Source organism: Chaetodon auriga, chromosome 19 (assembly GCF_051107435.1).
Source record: "Chaetodon auriga isolate fChaAug3 chromosome 19, fChaAug3.hap1, whole genome shotgun sequence".
Taxonomy (NCBI): Eukaryota; Metazoa; Chordata; class Actinopteri; order Chaetodontiformes; family Chaetodontidae; genus Chaetodon; species Chaetodon auriga.
This window is the reverse complement of record NC_135092.1, coordinates 17044486-17065381: the sequence shown is the minus strand read 5'-3', so window position 1 is coordinate 17065381 and position 20896 is coordinate 17044486. Positions and strand designations below refer to the sequence as shown.

General features: G+C 43.8%; 1 protein-coding gene across 2 annotated transcripts in view; it reads right to left on the bottom strand.

Moving 5' to 3' along the window:
- Positions 1 to 284: 284 nt before the first annotated feature.
- Positions 285 to 20896, bottom strand: part of itga1 (integrin, alpha 1) — a 45222-nt gene continuing 24610 nt past the window's right edge. For both annotated transcript variants that reach the window (XM_076758900.1, XM_076758901.1), the window contains exons 5-30: positions 19554 to 19668; positions 18627 to 18754; positions 17759 to 17907; positions 17192 to 17342; positions 16799 to 16973; positions 16040 to 16113; positions 14895 to 15042; positions 13303 to 13448; positions 12576 to 12719; positions 12190 to 12441; positions 11090 to 11220; positions 10363 to 10538; positions 10110 to 10261; positions 7886 to 7996; positions 6116 to 6192; positions 5320 to 5446; positions 5156 to 5233; positions 4976 to 5052; positions 4742 to 4831; positions 4123 to 4225; positions 3869 to 3985; positions 3677 to 3775; positions 3229 to 3333; positions 3006 to 3101; positions 2798 to 2911; positions 285 to 2496 (exon numbers count right to left, since the gene is read on the bottom strand). In XM_076758900.1, coding sequence (XP_076615015.1) covers positions 2440 to 2496; positions 2798 to 2911; positions 3006 to 3101; positions 3229 to 3333; positions 3677 to 3775; positions 3869 to 3985; positions 4123 to 4225; positions 4742 to 4831; positions 4976 to 5052; positions 5156 to 5233; positions 5320 to 5446; positions 6116 to 6192; positions 7886 to 7996; positions 10110 to 10261; positions 10363 to 10538; positions 11090 to 11220; positions 12190 to 12441; positions 12576 to 12719; positions 13303 to 13448; positions 14895 to 15042; positions 16040 to 16113; positions 16799 to 16973; positions 17192 to 17342; positions 17759 to 17907; positions 18627 to 18754; positions 19554 to 19668 — 3192 coding nt within the window. In that variant the 3' untranslated portion in view covers positions 285 to 2439. The remainder of the gene's footprint in view (positions 2497 to 2797; positions 2912 to 3005; positions 3102 to 3228; positions 3334 to 3676; positions 3776 to 3868; positions 3986 to 4122; positions 4226 to 4741; positions 4832 to 4975; positions 5053 to 5155; positions 5234 to 5319; positions 5447 to 6115; positions 6193 to 7885; positions 7997 to 10109; positions 10262 to 10362; positions 10539 to 11089; positions 11221 to 12189; positions 12442 to 12575; positions 12720 to 13302; positions 13449 to 14894; positions 15043 to 16039; positions 16114 to 16798; positions 16974 to 17191; positions 17343 to 17758; positions 17908 to 18626; positions 18755 to 19553; positions 19669 to 20896) is intronic.

Sequence of the window (20896 nt, the reverse complement as noted above, 5' to 3'; positions counted from 1 at the left end):
TTATTGTATGTTAGGTTAAGACTTTGATCTACAAGCTACCCTGCAGTACAGAAAGTAATTAAAATTACCTCCACCTTTACCAGCAGCAACATTAAAGTGGTGAACACATACTTCATGAATTACTTAAATTATTAATCGGTTATCAACATTGTTTTCTGGCGATCAGATAATTGATTAGTACACTAATCGTTTCAGCAGATATACCCACTGTTGGCTTATTATTTTGAGAAAGAAAAATCAGTTTCTCTGTTTATGTCATGAGTGAGAGACACACAGACAAGCAGGCCTTTCGTAAAAAGTCTTTATTTTTTGTACATAAGATTCAGTTCATTTCTGTGCTGATGAGGACGCGTACAGTCTGACAAACCAGTGCATTACAATGAAGACTTCACAGCAGTGTAGAAGGAAGGACTGGAGCTCACAACTCTCACTTTGTGCCTTCGTCTTTCTCCAGAGCTGATGGAGGGTAACGTCTGAGAAACCGATCCCAGAACACCTCAACTGAGCAAAGAGAGACTCGTGACTCCACCCTCGTGCATAAGCCTGATGTAGCCATACAATCTTAACATGACGAACAGTTACACATTCTGTACATACACTTAATTACATGTGCTTCATGTCAACAGTGGAGGGTGAGAGCTGAGGAGTGTTTACATATTCGAAAGCTGCCTCTTCTTCTTCTTCTCGCCGTCGAGAAAGAGGCACAAACCCAGTCTCCCCAATATACAATATAAACTCTTTCAATATACGGTGTAGCTGTGCAACTTCTGGAAACACAAACAAGACAGAAAACCTGAAAGATTAACTTTTGTAAGGTACTATGCACCACATATGGGGAGACATTGAGCCTATGCTATGCTACTGCTCTGTGTGCACGTTGTAGCCTGCTGATGCTACAAACCGCCGACCAATGAATCCCATTTACTATATGGCAACTGCTGGTGAACGGTGACACATGTACTTCTACGCTGGAAGAATTGTTCCCTTCCGTTAAGCTAATTAAAAGGTTGAAATGAAACTATGCTACAGTCATATCTCATCTCAGTCATGTTAAAGCCGTTAAAACACAGTCATTCACCGGGTTTGAAACGTCACTTTCAATCAAACAAAGCCAAAGTAGTGGATACAAACCCTCATCTTTGTGTGTATTTTCAGTACAGAATAATTATACTTTCATTTTTTTCATCAAAATATAACACTATTTACATATTTGCATCAGCTTTGAAATCGTGAGACAGGCCAGATACTTTTCTTACATGTCAAATGTTAATGTTCATGACACCTGTAGCACCTGAGCAAAACCATCGTCTGACCACTGATCACAAAATCTCTTAAATTACATGAATTGTAGCAAACACGATTATGTACATTTACAAGCTTTACATTTTTGAGCATTTACTTATATTTACAGTACAGTCAAAGGTTTGCATTTTGACACTAATTACAAACACTTAACGTCGGAGCTGGGACGAGATATTTTTTGGATTTGGAGCTGGTTAACTGAGATTCAAAGCATAAAAAAATAAACGCATACAGACTGAACCTTTGCTTAAAATAAACCTCGTGTTCAGGTCAGTGTCTTGAGCCAACAGTTCAAAAGGAAGGATGTGCCATGTTATATTGTTAAAATTCAGCAAAAATACCAAACGCAAACAAAATGCTATAAAAAAAAAAAAAAAAGCTAAACGGTACAGTGTCTCATAAAACTAACCAAGCATGTGAGCTTTAAAACAAGAGTCTCGGCTATCAGACAGACTGCTCCAACACATGTAAAGTTCACATATTGTACGTCTCACAAGTGAAAAGACCTTTGGACATTGTTGCTGTCGTGACGTAGAAGGTGTGTGAGGTGCCTTAGGCAACACTGGATCTTCATACTGAAAAACCTGAGTACTTTTCTCCTCTGAAGCTTGAGGGCAGCTATGGGAGCTCTGAGGGCTTTGTAAAACCTCTGTATGTAACACAGATATACGCTACTTTGCCGACAGATGCCTGGTAGGTGACGGTTCCTCCTCCTCTCTCCTCTTCTTGAATCTGACTTGATGTATTCTGTAAAATATCTGCAAGAAAGAAGCGGACCCAGAACAAATAGTATTTGCAAACACTTCGCATACGGTTTACAGCTAGTGCCGGCAACTTAGTACAATTCAAAGTGTCTGTTGAAGCACTCTCTGTGTGTGAGACCTCAGTGTTGTCATCTAGTGCTCATCAAAGGGATATGAGTTGGGAAGTATTTGCAATCATTATTTGACCCAGGCCTGCACGGGAAACAGTGGATGGCGGTCGTGTTTTCCAGGTGGTCACTGTGTCGTAGCACCGAGGTGTCTGCGGGTCTTACGGCGGCTCCTCCGTCTGTGCGACTGCCTGTTTAAAAGTCTCTTTGTGCGACCCGGTGGCTCTGGAAGCGGTCGGCCACAGAGCTGCTTGCTGCTGGATGTCTCAGTCCATCATGTCCTCCTTTGCGTAGTCCCTGGATTTTCTCTTGAAGAAGCCCATCTGGAGGAGCAGAAAGCTCAGTTAGAAAACTTCCTTCTGATGCAGTTAGCCTGAATCACTGTCCACGGTAAAGGACATTTAGGGAAATATATTTATTCCCTGCCTTGTTAAGAGTTACTGAGAAGATCAATACTACCCTCAAGTCTGCCGATTAAATGAAGCTACAGCTAGTTAGGTTAGCTTAGCTTAGCATCAAGACTAGAAACAGGGAGAAACAGGGAAGCCTCTTCTCTGTCCAGCAGACAAGCTGAACCACAGTTGGTCTCAAGGTATGTGAAGATTTGAAACACTCTGCAGTTACCTTCCAGAGAGCGAAGATGACGAGTGCTAGGATCAGCAGTCCTATCAGGATGCTGATGATGATGATCCAAATGGGGATTCCTCCTAAGGTCTCCTTCGAAACCTGGATCTTCACCTGATTAGCACACACACACACACACGGTACATAAAGCACATATACATGAAAGCACACTGACAAAACAAGACAACAGCAAAACTCTCCAACTTACACTTCTGGTCCTGTCGCTGCTGCTCAGTACAAACAGGTCTGTGTTTCTGATCCCCAGCGTGGCGTTCACCAACATGTACAGACTGGAAAACTCCCCCTGGAAGATAAATCTCCTTTAAACGTTTGCTTTCCTGTCGATCTGTCAGTCAGATATCTGTTATCTCTCTGCCTCCCAGTTCTCTATAAGCCAAAAACAGGCCCCCGTGTGTCACTGAAGAACCCACCACAATAAATGTAGGTTTCCACACTCTGAACGTGACGTTGACCTGACTGATGGCCGCCTCGGGGATGGAGCAGCTAAACGATGCACAGTAGAGGTTTTCACAGCTCTGTGGAACAAATCAAACATGCACCGTAAGATGGGAGCCCACACTGAGAGGTGTTGATGCTGACGCTACAGTCGCTCCCCCCTTCAGTCCTTGCAAACCAGTCGTTGCTGGTTGATGTAAAAAGCATCTCTACAGGTGCACCAGAGCGACAAAATCACCACAGACACCAGGTTTAAGACCTCTGGCATACTGCAAAATACAGAGATTTACCCGGTGTGATAGGCTTAATCAGCATGGTGTGAACTCATTTGGACGTGGCTTGAATGTAACAGACGTTCATTGATATGTAAAAGTCCCACACTGCAGGTTAAATGATGTAATAAGTGCAGTTCAGATCACTCACCAGCAGGAAGACACTGAGTGTTTCTTTCTTGGGTTTGGGATTCGTAACTTCTGGGTTAATCTTAAGAGGGTTGATCCAACTTGACGCCTCACATTTTACCTGCAGAAAAAGGAGGGGCAGATATGAACACGGCTCTGTCTGTTCAGACACACTCTCACAGACACAGGTGTGTGTGTGTGTGTGTGTGCATACCTGTGGGCTGGTGGAGACATGCGTCAGGTACAGTAAGTTGTTCTGCCGAGGAGACAGGTGAGGATACGTCACTGTAAGATCAAGGGACGGAGTCACCATATCCCCTGACTTCTCCACCTGCAGACGTGAGATGGAGAGGTCGAGTGAAGAAGAGTTTTTACTGCACCATGTCTGGATTAACAAACACCTGCATGCAGCTGCACATTCTGCATTTATACCAACAAATCAGCATGCGATCTGTCAGCAGACGTTACCGTGTAGCTGATGTTGACCTCCTCTCCAATCGCCCTGGTCTCATTGAACATACTGGCATACTGTTCACCCTCTTTTACCACCACGTGTTCGTCCACAGGCCGCCTAGAAGACGCATTTTAATAAGGATCATATTAGATTTTGTCCTTCTCGGTCAGAGCTTCAGGCAGATGTTCAGGTACCAAAGAAACCAAAGTTTTGACAAAGAAGAAGAAGAATCGTATCGATCTTAATCCGTTCTGTTTTTAGCTGTTATAGAAGTGCAGCGTTAAATCTGTGCAGGACTCTTTACAGGCTATATCAGCCATCCCCTAATGACTTTATTAAACCTGCTCTGATTGATTTTTTTGGCCACTCAGGGGCAGCACAGCAAGCTGTAAATACAACACTGACATACAGTAGGTAAACTTAAGTGTAGCAAACAGTTGCCTGTTTAGACATGCAGCAGATACAGAGCAACACCATCATTCATTTGGTGACATGTTTGCATCCCACTGATGGATGCAAGTCCAATAATGACTGTCTTTTAGCTCTCTTCTTGGTCTCCACCAACTCCTGTGGGAAACATCTGGTGCTTTAGCTGCGCAGAACACCTGATCAGTAACAAGTCCAGCTACTCACACTGAGAATATGAGTCCGGCTTCATACTTCACGGGGATGGAGATCTGTACCGCATTGTCATCCAGGGTAGAAGCCAGCTCCTCACTGTCACTGTGGGAGATATAAAAACAAATTCAAAGCACAGTGTGTAAAATGAATGTGCAAATTCAGCCACTTGCACTTGATCACGAACAGAAACAGCATCATCTTTAGGCAAACAGCTTCAAACTGGAAATAAAGGGATGATTCTCCCACCTTGTCGCTGTCACGTTGATCTGAATCATCTCCTGAATGTGTTTAGGATTGACCTCGAATTTCACTTTGAAATTTTCCTGTTGGTATCAGATCACATCACATCTTTCATTAGCGGCAGTAAAGATAAAAAATAACTAAAATATCTATCAAGCCTGGATTTGACTGTATGCTGAAACTAACCTCTGCATTGTTTCCCAAGAAGGGATATCCAACAGCAAACTCCACTTTAGTGTCATTCAGAGTGTACACCTTCTCCGGCTGATAACACAAAACACACATCGTCACACACATCTCAACCCGCATCCACTGAAACGACGCAGACGGACGAGCTCACGACATCTCACCTCTACTTTAACGTAGTTGATGTTGGGCGTGAAGCTGAGGACGACTTTGGTGTTGTATGCGTTGTCTTTGCTGTTTCTGATGTTGATGTTCACATCAATCTTGTCGTTGTTTGCTTTGATCAGCATTCTGGAGAGGTGAATGGAAACGGTCAGCGGCTTGCTTGTGATGCACATACCTCCCCACAAGGGGGCAGTCATACACTGAACCACCGGCTGTGAGTCACTTCAGTGTGCAGCTGTAACAAACTGGGTCTTAAAACAAAGCCCACATGCTCATGTGCATGCTGAAAGAGTTTTTGGTTGCTCTGATTGTTCCTCCTGTCCCTACCGGTCATGAAGAAATCTGTTGCTAATGTAATTCTAATGGAAGTGATTGAGATAACATCCACAGTCCTCTTTCTGTGCAGAAATGCCTTTCGGAGCTCAGCTGAAGCCAATATGGGGCTGCAGCTGTTTGAGTCTAACTAAGTGGAAATCTTCCAAAGTCTTTTTAGTACGAAATTCCCTCTCTGTGGACTTTGTGGACTATCCCTCCACCCCAGACCAGCGAGGAAACACTGTCCCACTTTCATCTGGCTAAGTCAGACTGTTGAAGCCTCATATTACTTTGAATTGTTTGCACAGAAAGAGGATTCTGGACTTCCCTTCATCTCTTACACTGAAATCTCACGGTGAAGGGGTCTCTTTGTGACCCGTACACAGGAAGAATTACAGCAACCAGTTAACTCTTTGGATGTACACACATGGGCATGCTGGTATAAATGTGAACATGTGCTTTAATGCTGCTTCCACTGACCTTTTTACACTAGGCTCTGCTTTGAGAGAGAGGTCAGCGATGCACTTCTCATCGCTTCCACAGTCCACTAAGGGAATCTGCAAGACAGAGACGTACAAAATAACAATGTCAACCTTGATGACTGGCTCGGTCTCACTGTGACATTGAACTCATCATATGGGCCCTGTCACCGACCAGCTGGCCGGTCCCGGTGGTTCTAACTATACACTCAGCCGGCAGTTGGCATAATGTTCAGTTTTTGTTCGACCTGTTTTAGAGAGGTGCTGATTCAACTGTGCTGTTGGATTGAAGGTCCGGTTTGTAGGATTTAGTGGCACCTAGTGGTGAGGTTGCAGAGTGCAACCAGCTGAGACTCTGTGGATATGAAGAGCTCATTCTAAGGTGCTGATTGATCCCCGTAAAATCCTCCACACAGGACCTTTAATAGGTTTGGTATTTTTCAATGAGTGGGAAACAGTAGGTGTCATTGTAAGACATTATTTATTATTCAATCACTGTATTTTCATACGCATTAAAATTATTTTGGAATAGATTTTTAAAATACTGCAATCCTCAGAAGTTCCTCTACGGAAACAAGCAGACAAATCTGAACCAAAATTGGCTGCTGTTGCTGCTGCTGTTGTGTATTTGTTTGTACTCCAGAGGGGTGCATTCAAATGACCTTCATTTCCTTTGCCTTTTCCCCCAGAGTGCTTGAGGGTCACTGTCACACTTGTTCCCATTCTCAATACTCTCCCACCGGACCGTTAAGATCAACATCGTCCAGAGACTAGAACCCCACGTGAAGCACAGAGTCAAAAGGCAAACGGCAGCATCCGTTTGATGACTTCCCCCTTTCTGTGTGTGCATGTCGCTTCTCTTCCTTTCAATAACAATAACAGGAGAGGTCCAAATGACGCTTCCCCGCTTAAGTGTGTAAGTGCAGCGTGCATTGCTGCTATGTGGGCATGTGACACCGATGGAGTCCGGATGTGTCTGGAGGAGGTGGTGTTGTCACTACTGTGCATTTCACACACTCTGGCTTTAATTGCATGCTTTGTTACGCGTTGAAGCTGAATTCTCCTGTGATATTTTCCCTCTTTATCCGAACACATCACTCATTGCAACAATTATCTGGAAAGCCTCTTGTTAGAACAACTATGCATGTGGGAGTGTGGGAAGACTCTCCTGCCTGTTGGTGTTGAAACACTAATGCGGTTTGAGGAAACACTGAAGGATGACAGTCAGCTGTTGCAGATGCTGATGTGCTGTAACAGCAGCATGTTTGGAGCCAGACGAGAACTCCCCACTTCTAGCTCTTGGATTACAGAGACAGACAGACGGAGGATGTTTAAGAAGAGGTTCAAATCCTTCCTGTCTGTGACTTTAATGCCAGTTTCAGACGACACAATATTTTCGTCTGTAACGATGGTCACTGTGTCAGATTAGGCGACTATAGGGTCAGGAATTCTTGCCGTGTTTTGGCTAAGAAGACATGACAGACTACAAAAATGGACATAGTCTGTGTGACGTCACCCACAGGTTTCTGAAGACCCGTTGTGAAGCTCAGTGTCGCCATCTTGGCAGTGTCTGACTCCGCCAAATCGGCTAATACGAGGCTGTAAACATGTTTATTTCTGCTGTAAAGTTGGGCAGGTTTCAATATGGGGGTCTATGGGGACTTACATGCTTTTGGAGACCGAGCACAAAACTTCTACTCATTATAATGTGACAGTTAATACTCACAGATCTTGAGAGAGACTCTTAGAAATGGTATAAAACAAGGCTTACTGTCTTATTGATGGATCTGGGAAGGCTTTCATCCAGGACGGGACCTTGGTCCTCATCAGCGAGTCCAAACTCCAAAGACACCATGAGAGGGTCTCGGAAGTCCGGCCGGGCCTGTCGAGGAAAAGGGGAATGGGTGAGGAGTGGGAGTAAAAGTTGGAGGAGGATGAAGAGGATGAGAAAGTAAACAAGAAGAATTAAATGATCCAATACACCCACACAGGTGAGTCAGTGATTTGGTGGATTAGATGTGTGCTCAGGGCTATGTCAGGAAAGACATCTCTCACTTGGCACAAAGAGCTAAGTCAAAGTCTCCATCGCTAGATAAAATCCAGTTTTAACACTACTGCAACCTTTGCACCTGGTTTAACTTCATGACAAACTGCTCCAAATACATAACAAAGCAAATGTCTGTGTCATTATGCTCTTAGCCTGCATATCTGAGAAGAGGTCTAATCAAGCAGAATGACTAGAAAAACCTGTGTGGGTGCGCAGGGCCTTTACATCATTGAAACATACGGATACCACTTAAAAGGTAATGTGATATTTCATGCATTGCACAGGCAGGGCGAGGCGTGAATATGGGTCTCTCTTCAGTCTCTGCATACAATGTTAAAGAAACCTGAGAAAGAGTTGAACATGAGGAGCACAGGACTGAGTCCAGGGTTCCTTTCCCAGACTTCCAGGTAGACTTTTCAGATCATATTTGACATCTGAGTTCAAACAGCTCGATGTTTATCGTGTGAATAAATTGTTTTAGATATCGCCACATTGTGTCTGGATGTAGGCACTTGGGTGCAGAGCTGCCCTGCAGGCCGTAAAGGCAGCTCTGTGGAGGAGAAGGCGTTCAGTCGTACGTCACGCTTCTTGCTAACGACGCCATCGCGCTCACTCTGGAAAACGCTCTCTCACACAGCGGTAAACGTTCTGACTGCTGCTGCTGCTGCCATGAAAAACACTCTGCTTGTATCATTGGTTTATTTTTTTAGAAAACAGAATCGGGGCTATAGTCTGCAAACACAAATATTTTCCCATACTTCTTTTTTCCATACTTATCCAGACTTGGAAATTAATAAAATTTAATTCCGTACTTTTACACTCTGCGTAGGAGCCCTGAGGCAGTAAAGACTGCGCCCTATGTATTCTTGTCTACTGCTAAGTGCTGCGTTGTGGCCCGTCGGCACCTATGTTTGCTATTGATTTCCTGCATTTATCTATCTATGTGCTTTGAAAATGGTAAATTCATGCAACTGTTCCAAGACAGAAATCCTGACGTGGATCAGACGACGGAAGTTTTGAATGAAGCAGAGCTAATTTAACTTCCTGGTTTGGAGCTGGATACTGTGGGATGTGGACTTAAAACAAACTGGAGGCATTGCTTCAGCACACACTGAGCGTTAACCACCATGTCTGTTCAGGTCTGGTCCATCCTGGACTCAGGTGAGATAGCTGTGGTGCTTCTTATGTTGGGTACAAACTCACCGACCCCTGAAGACCTCTGCCCTGGGCTGAGAGGGAAGTTTGTGCATAAACTGGCACACTAGAACAGAGCAGGTATTCATGCTCAGCACACACAGCAACACCAGCTGTTTCCACTGATTAGTTCCTCTGTCTCTCGCCTAGGGGCAGCTAATCAGAGAAATCCATTGCTGCAGTCGACGCCTGCATGGAGAAAATTCATGCACATGCCTTGAAATGTCACATTGCGTGAGGTAAGATTAACTGTAGGGGGTGTAGTTAAAGCAGACAAAGGTTTCTACTGTGATGAACAGTCTGCTTGTTATGCCACTCGTAAACGTCTTCCTCGATCTGAAAATGTCACTTTGTCACATTCTTAAAACAACCGATTTCCTCTCTCTTGTTCTCTCTTTGCTTTTTCTCATTCTCTCTCCAGCTCCCCAAGTGCCTGCAGATGATTTATCACTCGGAGCAGCACGGGGCTGTACTCGGCATGCTTTGATCAGGACGGGTCTGTTTCATGTTAAAACCAGGGTCTTCCTGCTCTGCATAAGACCTCTCACAGCTTTGTCCTGTCTCCTTTCTGGCTCAAAACACCATTTACATATCCAACAAGCCTAGAATATAACTTTCATGAATGAACATCACAGAAATTGAAAAGCATCCAGTTGATCTGAACGCTGTGTCTTGTGGATACGGAGCTAAAAGTCTAGTTTTGGGGTGGATTTCTTGACAGGTAAGAACGTGTAAGTAAGATCAGAGTACTTGCCGACATCATGAAGGTCTCTTGCACACATTTCGTCTCTCTGTCTTTGATGGTGAAGCTCCTGGTAATCCTACGATCACTTTTATCGTCCGAGTCAATGAATGAGGCCCTGGCTTTTGCACGCAGAGCATCCAGAGTCAGATTGTAGTGGATCTCTGCAGGACACAACAGATAACAAAGCAGAGAGTAATAAAAGTACTTGTGAGGAGGCGGAGGAATGAATAAGTGAATCAAGGCAGGATGCTGAACGGCTCACCTGCAGCAGAGTTCAAGTCCTGCTGGTCAGATTTGATAGCGTAGGCGAAACACACCTCAGTCTTCACACACACGGATTTGCGTCCACCGTGTTCACACTGATATTGAGCCTGCTGCAGGTTGATTTTAACGGGGTCGAAAGTCATGTTGGCGCGGAGCTCTGCGACATCTCTGGACCTGGTGAAATGAAACAACCGTGCCAACTTCTAGAAAACAGTTTATGCCTGCTGAACATAGGCACTCAAAAAAAAAAAAAAACAGGAACAAGAAACGGATGCATCTCGTGCAAAAAAAACTTGGCCTCAACTCTGACTATCCAACTGTTGAGCTTACCAAAACACAGCCAACAGTCCAGGAAGAACAACCGCCTGCTGCCAAATCTTATTTAAACTCTAAGCCACTTGGGAGATGGAGTTTTCACACAGTTTAGCTCTGCCAATAGAAACTGTGGGAGAACTTCAAGGATGGTGGGGGCTGATGTTTGCAGCCTGAAGTCTGTAGGCTGGTGTCCAGCAGTATGTAGCCAGAGGTTTTAACAGAGAGATCATTAGGAAGTTGTTGGTCTCAAGCCTATAAGCCCAGCGGGACGTGCACAGCTGTCTAAACCGGAGTAAACTATGTAAAACGGACATGTAAGACGAAGTCTCCGGGATACACACACTGCTGCTGGTTATGATTGAAGTGGAAATGTGCAGTTTTGAAATATGTGAGGATGGGCCATGTCTCACCAGAACAGCGAAGCCCCTCCCAGACCTCCGATGGTAACATCAGTGATTCCATCTCCGTTCAGATCCATGACTCCATGTATGGACTGACCAAAGAATTTCATCTTGTCACCGTCCCCACCTGCAGGGATATGCTGGAGGCACCACAGGACCAAGCCGAGCACATTACAGGGAAATTCAGATTTATTCCAATCTGGCATATTTTCCATAGATGTGGCTGCCGTGGCTCAAAGGGTCATGCTAACTTTGCACTTGCCCCCTACAGCTTTCCAAATAAACACGGTCTTTACATGAATTATCTCAAACGCTCATCTGACTGAAGGTAAACAGTGGCCGCCTGTAAAAGCCATTAGGGCTAACCGCACAGGGATCTACACTGAGGTCAGTTTGTCAGCTACCTAACCACCCTGCAGGTTTGTTTCAATGTGTGAGACTGACTGTTATGAATTATTACCAGGACGAAGAACGGAGGCCGATGCAGAGAGGGAACAGGACTGTCCTGAAAGACAGCGTACTTGAGGAAACTACTGGTGTTCCTCCGGTCACTGCTCTCCACAGCTGACTGAGGAGGAAAACGTTGGATCCTGTTGATGCCAGACTTGGAAAATCTAGATGTGTCCACGGGTGAGAGGGATCCCAGCTGTTTAAGTTACAACAAATGAACCTGCGGCTCTGATCAACACTGTCACCCTGGAGTCTGTATCTCACCTCCGCAAACACCTCGCCGTGAAAAGACAAACGGAAAATTTAGCTCCAAGTGCGACCAATCTGTAATAAACACGAGCAGCCGGTTGAAGATTTTCCGACATTACAATGGAGATGTTAGCTGGGAGGAAGAGCCAGCAAGTTTTCCTGGATGGAGATCCCTCTGCAGAGCCCTATGGCTATACCAGACGGCTACTTTATACATTTTGAAATGATTCATGTCAAAATCACGTTTATTTGGAAAGCTGTGCATGAGTATTCGTTCCCCTAAGTTAGCACAGCCCATAGAGCCGCAGAAGCCACATTTATGACGACTACAATTTTCCTTTAATCTAAATAAGCAATCACAGATCTTTTGTTGTGAACAGTTCAGTGACTGGCAGTGAAACTGTTCTCACCTGTACAAATTTCTCTTTCAGTGACGTCTTATCTCCGTGATAGATGTAGACGGCCCCTCGGTGGTCGTTCTCAAAAGGTGCACCGATCGCTACATCGTTAAACCCGTCAAGGTTGAGATCTGATACGGCTGCAATGGCTGTACCAAACCGGGCACCACATGGTTCATTTTTATTAGTGCAGCTGGCTGAGCCAGCAGTGCAACAGGACTGATTGACAGGCTTTAAAGTGAACTCGTGCTCAAACTGGCCGTCCTGGTAATGGAACAAAGGAAACAACAAAGACACAAGGAGAGACTATTAACACCACCATCACAATCTTCTCAGTGTGAGAGGAGAAGAAAGATGCACACAAGCACATAAAATGCCTAATTTTCAGTCTTCTGTACCTGGTTTAGTTTGTACACATAGACCTGTCCCTGCTCGTCTCTTTCTGTGCCCATGTACATCGGAGCTCCGACCAAGAGGAGATCCGTGAAGGAATCCCCATCCACATCCACGGTCTGCAGGACGCTGCCGAAGTAGGAACCAATCTGCACGGAGGAGTCAGAAATCATCCGTCAGCGGTGATCCTTTAAGCACCGAGCTCGCTGAAGCACAAAGTGTCACTCATCTGAACTTTACAGAGGGGTTTCAGAGGAACGTCATCCATGTGGCGCATGTGCACAAGACAAGGTAGAAAACAAAGCATTTCACTGTGAGCTCAGAGAACAGAATTAGCTATTGGCTCCGGCCATTTGGATTTTATAAGGTGCCAAATACTGGAAGGTGGTGGGTTTGTTTTACACAGAACCTGGTGATGAGGAGACGTTTGTTTTACGGTAAGAGAGCTCACACCTGCTGTGTTTTTTAGGGGCATGTGCGATCGTTTGTCAGGCTCTGCAATCAATACTTTGGTGATCGGTTTGTATTTTAAGGAAACAGCAGGACTTTCATATATCCTGATGTTACTGGTATCATATCCAGAATGAGGAAAGTTCTGTGCTCTTAACTTGTGCAGCAGTATACGCTATCATTACTGTTTTTTGTACTAAGAGAGTTATGAGAGGGAGATAAAAAGCATAAAAACGGAGCTTTAAACAGTTTTCTGACTGGTTTCCAGCAAGCTGGGCTCACCTGTTCTCCTTTCAGTATCTGTGAGACGATAACATTGTTCTTTTCACCCAGACGATAGATAACAACCCGGCCTGTGTGGTTGTACCGCGGTGCACCTGTGATGTACAGCACTCCATCAGGGGTGGACGCTGACTGAACATCATAGCCTGAGGAGACATGTGCACGCTGTATTAAATCCAATGCATACATAAGCAGGCATCATCAGGAATGTGTCATCCAGTATGCACTTGACGATGGCATGAGAAAAACCCACTGGCTCTGTTTGTGGGATATTTTTAGATGCTTCCTCAGCCAGCTGTTTACATCTTACTGTGTGGAGGAAACTATAAAACACTTCTGGAAACTGGCAGGACACTCACAGACAAGCACACAAAGGTTACATATGCAGTCAGACCTTCAGGCATGAGCATGTGCCAACAGCTAAGTGTACAGTCCGCGAGCATGGACCCACCAGTGCTCTTTCTAATGACATGTTGATTAAATAACTTGATATTAAGATGCTGTGGTTGCTCTGCGAGCCATAAAAGGCCACGGGATGGAGAGAAGAGCCTGTGCATATTATTTATGAGACAGAGAGAGAGGCTGTCAAAGTTAGACAAATCGCATATCTTACTCCTCCTTGCAAGGGAAACTCCATATTTATTCTGCAGCTGTTTCACTTAATCTCTTGAAAGATAATGCCTCTCCCTCTGTTTAACACAAAAGCACTCGGCTCACATAGAGTTCTTCATGAAAATGTAAAAACTGCTCCGCAGAGTCTCTTCTCTGTATTTTAGCCAGCTTACGAACAGGTGCATGTATTTTTGCATAAAGCCCCTGAAAACCTCCTGAAAACATAAATAACTAAATATGCAAATTAGTTAAAAACATGTTTGGAGTATTTATTTCAGGTATCATCACTTAATCAAGAGTTTAACACTCAAAATGAATCTGCTATCTACATCACCTTTTGCTAATTTAAAAGGTGATGTTAAGTGAGAAGAGCACAGAGAAAACAGTACAGAGGAAATATGAGAAATAACAAGAACTTTTGTAATTTAGAGGAGATAAAGTCTATATGCCAGAAATGATGGATTTTCTGTGGAGAAACAAAAATAACCTCTGTTGGAATAAAAAGTACAAAAACGGACCTGCATCAATAGATACTGTAATAAAGTTACTGTACATGTAGTTCAAAAAAGTGGTCCAAAAACGTGGATTTAGTGTAAAGTTACTCTTTAAAACTGTTGGCAGGATTCCTCCAACTGCAAACCAGGTAAATTATCGCTCTTTCTATTATGCATTTTTAAAACATGAAGGGTTAATTCTTGTAAATCACTCCCATTGCCTACAAATGTGCTTTTATGTCTCTGGGCCAAGTAGGAATGCACAGTCGGTGCCAACAGAAGAAACACAAATATGCATGTGCTGTGGGCCGCAACTGTTTTGGCTTATGCGCTCAGAGAGCAGTTTTCATTCAAGTGACTGGGTGCCATCTTTGAGTCCTGTATCCACATCCTATAATACCTCTATGGTTCGTGTAGGACCCCACCACTCAAAGGAAGAAGACGATTGAGAAAATATGCTTTCAGGGCCTTTAAGAGTCAACTCACCGAGGTACCCGGCAAGCCCTTCGTACCCGGCCTCAATCTTTGGGTCGAAGAACTCTGTGTTTCCTGGGACGACTGTTTCTCCAGCGGTATGCATTACCACTGTCCCGTTCCAGTCATACGCTCCCACTGCTCCCAGTAGCACACCTTCCTACAGGAGACAACAGAGCTGATATCAGGAACAGTCAGATATTTACTGTGGTCCAACAACAGTGAAGTACTCCAATCCTTTGCTTAAAAATAAACGTAGTAAAAGTTCTGCATTCAGAATATTATCATAATTCTTCAAAGAATTTATCTTAAATTAACTAAAGGTGTCTAATAAATGTAGTGGAGTAAAAAGTAAGATTTTCAATCTTTTTTTTTTTCTACAGTAAACAGAGTTATCAAATAGGAAGGGGAAGGGTCACACAGGACATAACACGTATCATTACTCACAATGAACTGCGTCAAGAGGCTCTTTCCCTCTGCTGACCATTAAAGCAAGGCCTCACGTGTTTAGCACTCAGTGGACAGCTCACTTTGGTTTTGTCTGGTTTTGTTAAGCTGAATGAGCCGGAGACAGTGTGCACAGCGATGGAGGAGGTGATAAACGTGAGCCAAGCGTAAGGAGGGAGCCTGTTTGCTTTTAAATAGACATCGGAAATACCTAATGAATGAATCTAAGAGGCGTGTGGAGGGGCTAAAGTAAACATGTTGTTTCTACCGTAGCGGACATGTGATTACACCTCCCTCACTCTCTCTCATGGTGTACATGCTTTCGTGCTTGCATTTCTGTCTCGTGCAATCAGACAAAACACAGTCAGTCTGACTTCTGCAGCATTGCGAGCGGAGAGGACAGAGAGAGTCTGTGTCTGGAAACTTCTACTGACCGGCGTGAATCACCAAAGGGTTGAAGATGCACCAGAGATAACACTGTGGCATTGTGTCTGGACGAGTTCATTAATAGAGCAAACATCCATGGCAACACATATGCTTGAAATAAACGAACCGCCTACAGACACGTAAACCTCGCTGGGATCTAAAGATATGATACACTCATCTCCGCTCGGCCTGGTTCAGCGACTTTACAGTATGTCACGGACTTTTACGTTGCAAATACGGTATTTGTGTATTCCTCTGAGATAAACAATTGGATTTAGACTTACTTTAGAAGTATGTGCACTAAACCCGGCTTGGGACATCTCCATCCCAAAGGAGGAGGTGAAATTTCCAGTTGTAGCTGAGGAAGGAAAAATTCATTTTAACCTTTTTATATGAAAATAAACAGTACACAATGGAATGTTGCTTGTATCTCATTGTCCTGTTACTGATTAACTGTTGAATCAAGAGAGTATTTGCTTGAAAATTATCAGATAAGAAGACTAATACAACTCTCATGCTACAGATATGAGCCTGTTAGCTTAGCTTCCATCAGCCAGCGCTTCTGAAGCTGACTGATTAACACAATATGAGTCTTCTGTTTAATTTGTACAGAAAAAGAAGTGAAAACATGACACATTGCAGTTTTATGGAGAGTTCTGTACTGTGACTATTTCTTGGTAAACAACAGCCATGAGCCAGGGTAGCTGGAGTTCATGCTAAAATAAGCTAAGCTAAGCTAATCAGTTCTTGCATTAGCTCCATACTTCACGCAGAGATGTGAGCTTGAAGTAGTCTCTTCCTGATTCATGACAGCAAATTGCTCCAATTGTTAGTTAGAAGGTGTTTTTTTAAATACATCCGACAGGGAGCACAGCTAGCTGTCCTGTTTCCAGTCTTTGTACTACGCTAAGCTAACAGGCTGCCGCTTCTTATCTAACAGATAGTGGCATCGATCTTCTCATCCAACTCTCATCAAGACAAGACTCCAGGAAGTCTGGCCAAGAAATGGAACGTCAAAGTCTTCATGTGTGTTTAAGGGATACCTTCCAAGGCGAAAATCCTGCTGCCCAAAGCGTCCACAATGGTCAACAAGGCCACCTCATCAGACACGTTGAAGAAGTGGTCTCGTAGCGGCTTGCTGGAGATGGACTCGATCTCCTTGATAAACTTCTGCACTTCTTCTGAACTTTTGTTCTGACGATTGTAGTCTCCCAAAACCTGGAAACAACAATAAACACCAACATCTCAACATTAGAGCTAATAGAGAGTGCGACTGAGTGACGGGGAGAGAGATTAACTGATTCAATTCTATCTTATTTTTTTCAGAAATTGCACATTCATAGCAGTCAGTAAAAGGATTTCTGATAAGATGATGAAACACAGAAAACACACATTAACATAATCCATGAAACGAGACAAAGGTAGTTTGTACGCACAGCAATGCCAAACCTCTCGATGTTATCATTGTCACAGTCTGCCATGACCTTGTCAAGATTATGGAAGTCATGTGACTCTCCGTCAGTCACAATCACCATGACTTTCTTCACCCCAAGTCGTGCTCCACGCTCTGGCATGAAGGCCTCCTTCCTGATTGGTAGAAATGTTCAAAATTCAGTCACAGGAACACAACTAACTGAAAATGGGCCTTAATTCTAACATAATTTGGTTTATTTCACTTTCATGAGATTGGTGGGAGGTGCAGCTTTTTGCATGCTGCTTTTTCGAGTCACATTATACACTGATTGTAAGTATACACCCAAATAATAGTGAGGCAAACAAATATGAAAAGACTATGTCTGACCAGGGGAAATTTGACCAATGACAGTCCAAAGAGAGAAGAAGGCTTCACGGTGTAAGGTAAGGAGCCTGTCTGAGTCCATTATCCAGCCTGCTTTAAAGGACGCTGTCCCTTTCAAATACCCATTAAACTTTGCCAGACCATGATGACTTGTACTGTGGCCCAGCGTTGCCAGGCGTGCCCAAATGAGGGGGATGTTGAATACCTGGCAGTATCAATGCCCAAGAAAGTCATGGTCTTGAAGCCGGTCTGCTGAGGAAGTTCTTCGACGAATTCCAGCAGAGCAGGAGTGTTGTCAAACTGGCTCAGGTTGACGCGATGAGTCACAGTCTCACCATAAGACACTATGCCCACCTGGAAAACACACACACATTTTTCTACATTTATTTTTCCTTTTCGCTCCTTCTGTGCTCGTCTCTTCTCTGCTTCCCCTCCCAGACAGTCTGCTGAGGATGTGGTTGGGTCTGGTGGGGCTGATATGACACAATGTTCTTTATACAGAAGGCAGAGGACTTCAGCAGCCATGGAAGATGTGACTTACAACCACTGGGCTCCACAGTGAGAAGACTTTCCAGTGTTTCCCTCTGGAAAACTCCACAAGCTCCAGGCCAGATCAATGTAACCATAATAAAAACTAACCACCCGTTCGAAGAGCGATCCAAGACAAGAGGACAGAAATACACTCAAGGTATAACTTAGTAAGGCAAAGGCTAAAATTACTTCAGAGATGAAAAAGGCCTCAGTTCATTAAGTCTGCTTTATGAAGGACATCTTACAGTGACTCTCACTGTTGGCACCACGTGGAAAATTCCATAATGGAGGGCAGTTAAGTCATTAAAAATAACATAGTATGAAAAATTTGGTGTTGGCAGGAAACATGTTCCTTCATTTATCCTTTTTCTCTGTTCGTCTAATCTTATATAACCCATCCATTTATCCATGCATGTTCGATTTCACAACTTTGTGTTTAACACTGCACACACACCCATATGTTTAAAGCAAAACGAGTCATTTCCAACAGAGACTAACCATTATGTTTTAATAACATATTTTCGTTCATTCATGCAACTGACCTGTGAGAGTTTAGGTCCGATCTCAATGTTCTCGATGAAACGTCGCAGAAAATCAATGATGCTGGACCAGGGGTAGATACTGTTAGAGCCATCCAGAACGATGACAATGTCCAGCTCCTTCCCACACTCTGCAACAAAGCCAGAGGTTTTAGTTAATTAAACTGTAAGTTTGGTTGTCGATTTCTCTGCATGCAGTTGCAGGTTCAGGTTACATTGGCCTGATTTTATACACATTATAAGACGGATGGTTGTTCTCACTAAAATATCTGATTTTACTCAAAGAAAGAAATTAGATTATGTGACACACCCCGGCCTCTTCCTGTTTACTTGTGCCCACAGTGGACACACTACAGCAGCTCCACATCAAACTGTATAGAGCAGCGATTCTCAACCTGGGGATCAGGACCCCGCCAAAGAGTCGCAGGTTAAATCTGAGAGGTCACAAGATTATTAACAGCAGTGAAAACATATTATGTTCACTGTGTTATCTGTCAGTTGTCTTAAAAATCAGGCACAAGTCATTTTAAAGGATTTTTTTTTGTTAAAGTGAAAGTGACGTTGAGAGAACCAGAGACAGAGAAAGAGAAATTACTGAACACTGTTTACTCTCCGGTTCTTTCTAGGCTGTTTCCTTCCTGGGAAGCAGAGTACAGGCCCAGAAAACTGTCTCCTAACTTGGGCATACAACACGGCAGAAGGCTGGGCTGGGCCTGGCCAGAGAGGGATGATGGGGTCGCAGACAAGTTTACATTAAAAAGAATGCTCTAATCTTCCTCTTCGCTGAGGGAGAGTGAGTTTGATGTCAGGATCTTGGGTGGTACTACTGTGAAGAGCAGATTAAAATCTCTTATTCCCGACAGGCAATTTATGCAGATGCCGTCGAGTACAGGACAGATCTGCTGTGTCTTATCCTGCCGGGTTGTGTACCTTGTACAGCCGGTGCCACAGAGTTCAGGATCTGGAAGGAAGAGCTGACATTTGCGCAAACTCCTGAGATATACTGCTGCTGCCCACACATGTAGCCATACTGAGGACCACAGGCCTGTGGAGACAGGAAACACACATACAAACAAAGTAAAAGACTCAAACTGCAGTACAACTGGTTAGCTTTCCACCAGTATGAGGTCATGGGTGAGAGCAGGTTCAGGGAAGACAGACACCAAGAGGAAAGAACTACTAAAAGTGAGGATTACAGAGACTATTAAAAACCACCATAGATCCCTTCAGACTTTACTCCTCCAGGAGAGCAAAGGAGGGAAACAGAGAAGTTGAGCCTGAGAGGAAGTACGGCTTTAAAATTAGCGACAATAACTGGAAAATTGAATAACTTCTATTTATTCTTCAGCCCCATTTCCTTAGATTTCCCTTCACAACCTCAGAGCTTTCCTTAAACCAGCAGGGATACTGGAGCTGTACCAGAACAAGACTGAGAGTTAAAGCTATGCTAACAGCTCTGTGAGGCTGTGCAGCCAAGCTAACTGTCAGGCTACTTTGACAGAGTGGTGATTTAAGCTAAATGCTAAAGTCAGCACACTAACATGCTCATTATGATGACGCTAACATGCTGATGTTTGGCAGTTGTTGTACTTACCATGTTCAATGTGTTCACTATGTGCTAATTAGCAAATATTAGCGTGCTATCATTAGCTGATTAGCTATTAGCACCATCAAGTGAGGCTGATGGGAACGTCTTTAGAAAGAGATCAGCCTGTGTAACACATACAGCTCTTTTCCTGTTCAAATTGTCCAATGTTTTAGATCAACTCTGATGGGTGTTGAATTACAGCATAAAAACACGGGTATAGTGTTTAAGAGTTACGTTAGCACTTAACCACTTTAGGCTTCACTTACAGCTGCACAGGATCTGCCCACACAGTCCAACATTATATTTTCTCGCACCAAATGACAAGTTGCATTAATATAAACACATTTATTGACCTTTAGTCCATTGTTTCTATAATGTTCACACCCTGTTAATGTCAGAATCATGAACAAATAAAAATTTAACAGGAGTTAATAACCATAAAACCTAATGGGCGTTGCCACCTCCTACACGCTCATACATCTCTGCATTTAAACAGTTGATTCACAGTATCCTGCTACATTCCCAGGACATGAAGCCTCGCTGGGAAACATGGAGGGTCAAGCCCACTGTTTCCATGGAGTCAAAGGTTTAGTGAACACACACTTGCTGCCAAAAATGCAACGCTCAGTCCTCCTTTTGTGTATGGTATGGAGAATTTACTATAGAGCACTTTTATATATCACAA